The sequence below is a fragment of the Octopus bimaculoides genome, chromosome 14 (genome assembly GCF_001194135.2).
Source record: "Octopus bimaculoides isolate UCB-OBI-ISO-001 chromosome 14, ASM119413v2, whole genome shotgun sequence".
NCBI classification, from domain to species: domain Eukaryota; kingdom Metazoa; phylum Mollusca; class Cephalopoda; order Octopoda; family Octopodidae; genus Octopus; species Octopus bimaculoides.
In genome coordinates, this window is record NC_068994.1 from 3,412,846 (window position 1) to 3,415,345 (window position 2,500).

The 2,500-nt window shown below is 44.2% G+C and overlaps 1 protein-coding gene across 1 annotated transcript in view; it reads right to left on the minus strand.

Annotated features, from left to right (window-relative positions):
• The window catches only part of LOC128249426 (zinc finger protein 883-like), a gene marked incomplete at its 3' end in the record, with an annotated part of 10,847 nt that continues 8,347 nt past the window's right edge, over positions 1-2,500 (minus strand). Inside the window, exon 2 of the mRNA XM_052973003.1 lies at positions 1-1,887. Coding sequence (XP_052828963.1) covers positions 1-1,551 — 1,551 coding nt within the window. The remainder of the gene's footprint in view (positions 1,888-2,500) is intronic.

Below are 2,500 nucleotides of genomic sequence, written 5' to 3' on the forward strand. Positions count from 1 at the left end.
CTGTGAAGCATGTGGGGTGGAAGATGGTGCAGGGGTTGGGTGTTGCTGTTGTTGCTGTTGTTGTTGTTGCTGCTGCTGCTGCTGCTGTTGTTGCTGCTGCTGCTGTTGTTGTTGTTGTTGCTGCTGCTGCTGCTGTTGTTGTTGCTGTGTTGGTGGCGGCGGTGCTAGGGGTGGTGGTTGTTGCTGGGCTGCTGCCGCAGGGGGTGTCTCTACCGGCTGAGATGAAGAATGCTCACAATGGCTGGTGTTCTTTGTGGAACCTGCTCGAGGAGTGTAGGTCTTCCTGTTGGTCTCCTGGTTGGCTGCGAATGGCTTCTCTCCAGATTCCTGTGACTCAGCGTGATGGTGGTGGTGATGGTAATGGTGATGGTGGTGGTGGTGGTTACAGAAGTTTTGATGTCGGTTTTGAATCTTTGGTTCATTGTTTCGTTTGGGGGTGACTTTGTGTGCAGAGCAGCAGGTTGGAACAATTGGCGAGGTGGCTTTGCAGCTATGGACTAAACAGGTTGTAGCTGGAGCCGGCTGACAACATGGTGATGGAATCTTCTCACCTGTATGGGTTCGTTCATGAGTGTTCAGGTGAGCTCTTTGGCTAAATGATTTGTGACAATACACACAAGTGAATGGCTTCTCTCCGGTATGAGTTCTTTGGTGATTGTTCAAATGGTCGCGCTGACTAAATGCTTTCTTACACACATGACATTTGAATGGTTTTTCGCCGGTGTGAATGCGTTCATGAGTGTTGAGGTGGGCTTTCTGGCTAAACGACTTAAAGCACACGTCACAGTTGAATGGTTTCTCCCCTGTGTGAATCCGCTCATGGTTACGCAGGTAAGTTCTCTGACTAAAAGTTTTGTTACAGATGTAACAGCTGAATGCTTTCTCCCCTGTGTGGACCCTTTCATGATTCCTTAGATGTGCACGCTGACTGAAAGCTTTCAAACAGAACGTGCAGCTGAAGGGTTTCTCTCCCGTGTGGACACGTTGATGGTTACTCAAGTGGTCCCTTTGAGCAAACGCTTTACAACACATGTGACATCGATAGGGTTTTTCTCCAGAGTGGACCCTCTCGTGGACTTTCAGGTGAATCTTTTGGCTGAAAGATTTTGGACAAGACTCACACTGGAATGGTTTCTCTCCTGTATGGATGCGTTCATGGCTCTTCAAGTGGGCTCGTTGACAAAATGCTTTGCAGCAGTACGCACAACTAAAGTGTTTGCCACCAGCAAATGCTACTTCATGATTGTTCAGATCTGCTCGTCTTGAGAAAGCCTTGCGACAAGTGTTGCACTTGTATGGCTTCTCCCCGTGTTTGTGATTATAATAAACCGGCTGCTCCATCACCACGGACTTACGATTATTTAAGCTCGAACCTTCCCTCGTTTCACTTGTGTCATCGCTGCTACCAGGAATGTTGCTGTTATTGTTATTACTGTTATTGTTGTTGTTGTTGTTGTTGCTGTTGTCATTGTTGTCTTGCAGATGTAGACCACAAGTATGATAGTTTGGTGGTGGCACCATTGTAGGATATATGGGTTGGTCGGAATACATGGTGCTTACCTTATTTGACAGGAAAACCTTCCAAAAATCCTTTTGACTTCAATTCCACTACAAATATATCTCAATAAACTTTACAATTCTCATTAAATATTTTTTCTAAAAAAAATCTTTTTCTTTCTTTAAATTAATTTTCTGTTCTCTCTCTCTCTCTCTCTAATCAATTTATTGATCACAAAGCTCACAGTTTACAAGATTTGGTAGATTCTCGTCAGAGGTGTTGTAGTTCTGGTGGTGGAGATGATGATGGAACGTGCTCTTTCGTGTAACTTTATATCGATATAAACAGTTGGCAGGACAGCAGTAGAAGACAGCCATTTAGATGGAGATCTGAAACAGAGAAGGTGGCCATTAATATTTCTAATAAAACACCAGCACATGTTGTTCACCCCTGACCCATCACAAACAGCAAAGCATGAAACTGAAACACTTCAATCTGTATTAGTTGACATGAAACCAATGCTAACTTTCTAACCAGTTCTATGCCAAGAGCAAGGATATACTATATGACTAGATGAAACATATATAGATATATATATGTAATAAGTACAGGCGTAGCTGTGTGGTAAGAAGCTTGCTTCCTAGCTTCATGGTTTCAGGTTCAGTCCCACTGTGCAGCACCTTGGGCGAGTGTCTTCTACTCGCCTCAGGTCGGCCGAAGCCTTGTGAGTGGATCTGATAGACAAAACCTGAAAGGAGATCATCATATACTATATATATGTGTGTGTGTGTGTGTGCATATGTCTGTGTGTGTGTATGTGTCTTTGTGCCAGTGTTTGTCCCCCACCACCGCCACTCAACAACCGACGTTGGTGTGCTTACATCCCTATAACTTAGCAGTTTCATAAAAGTACTATTCTTTAAAAAAAATCAAGTACTGGGGTGGTTCAACCAACTTAAAATTCTTCAAGGTGATGTCCCAGCATGGCCACAGTCTAATCAC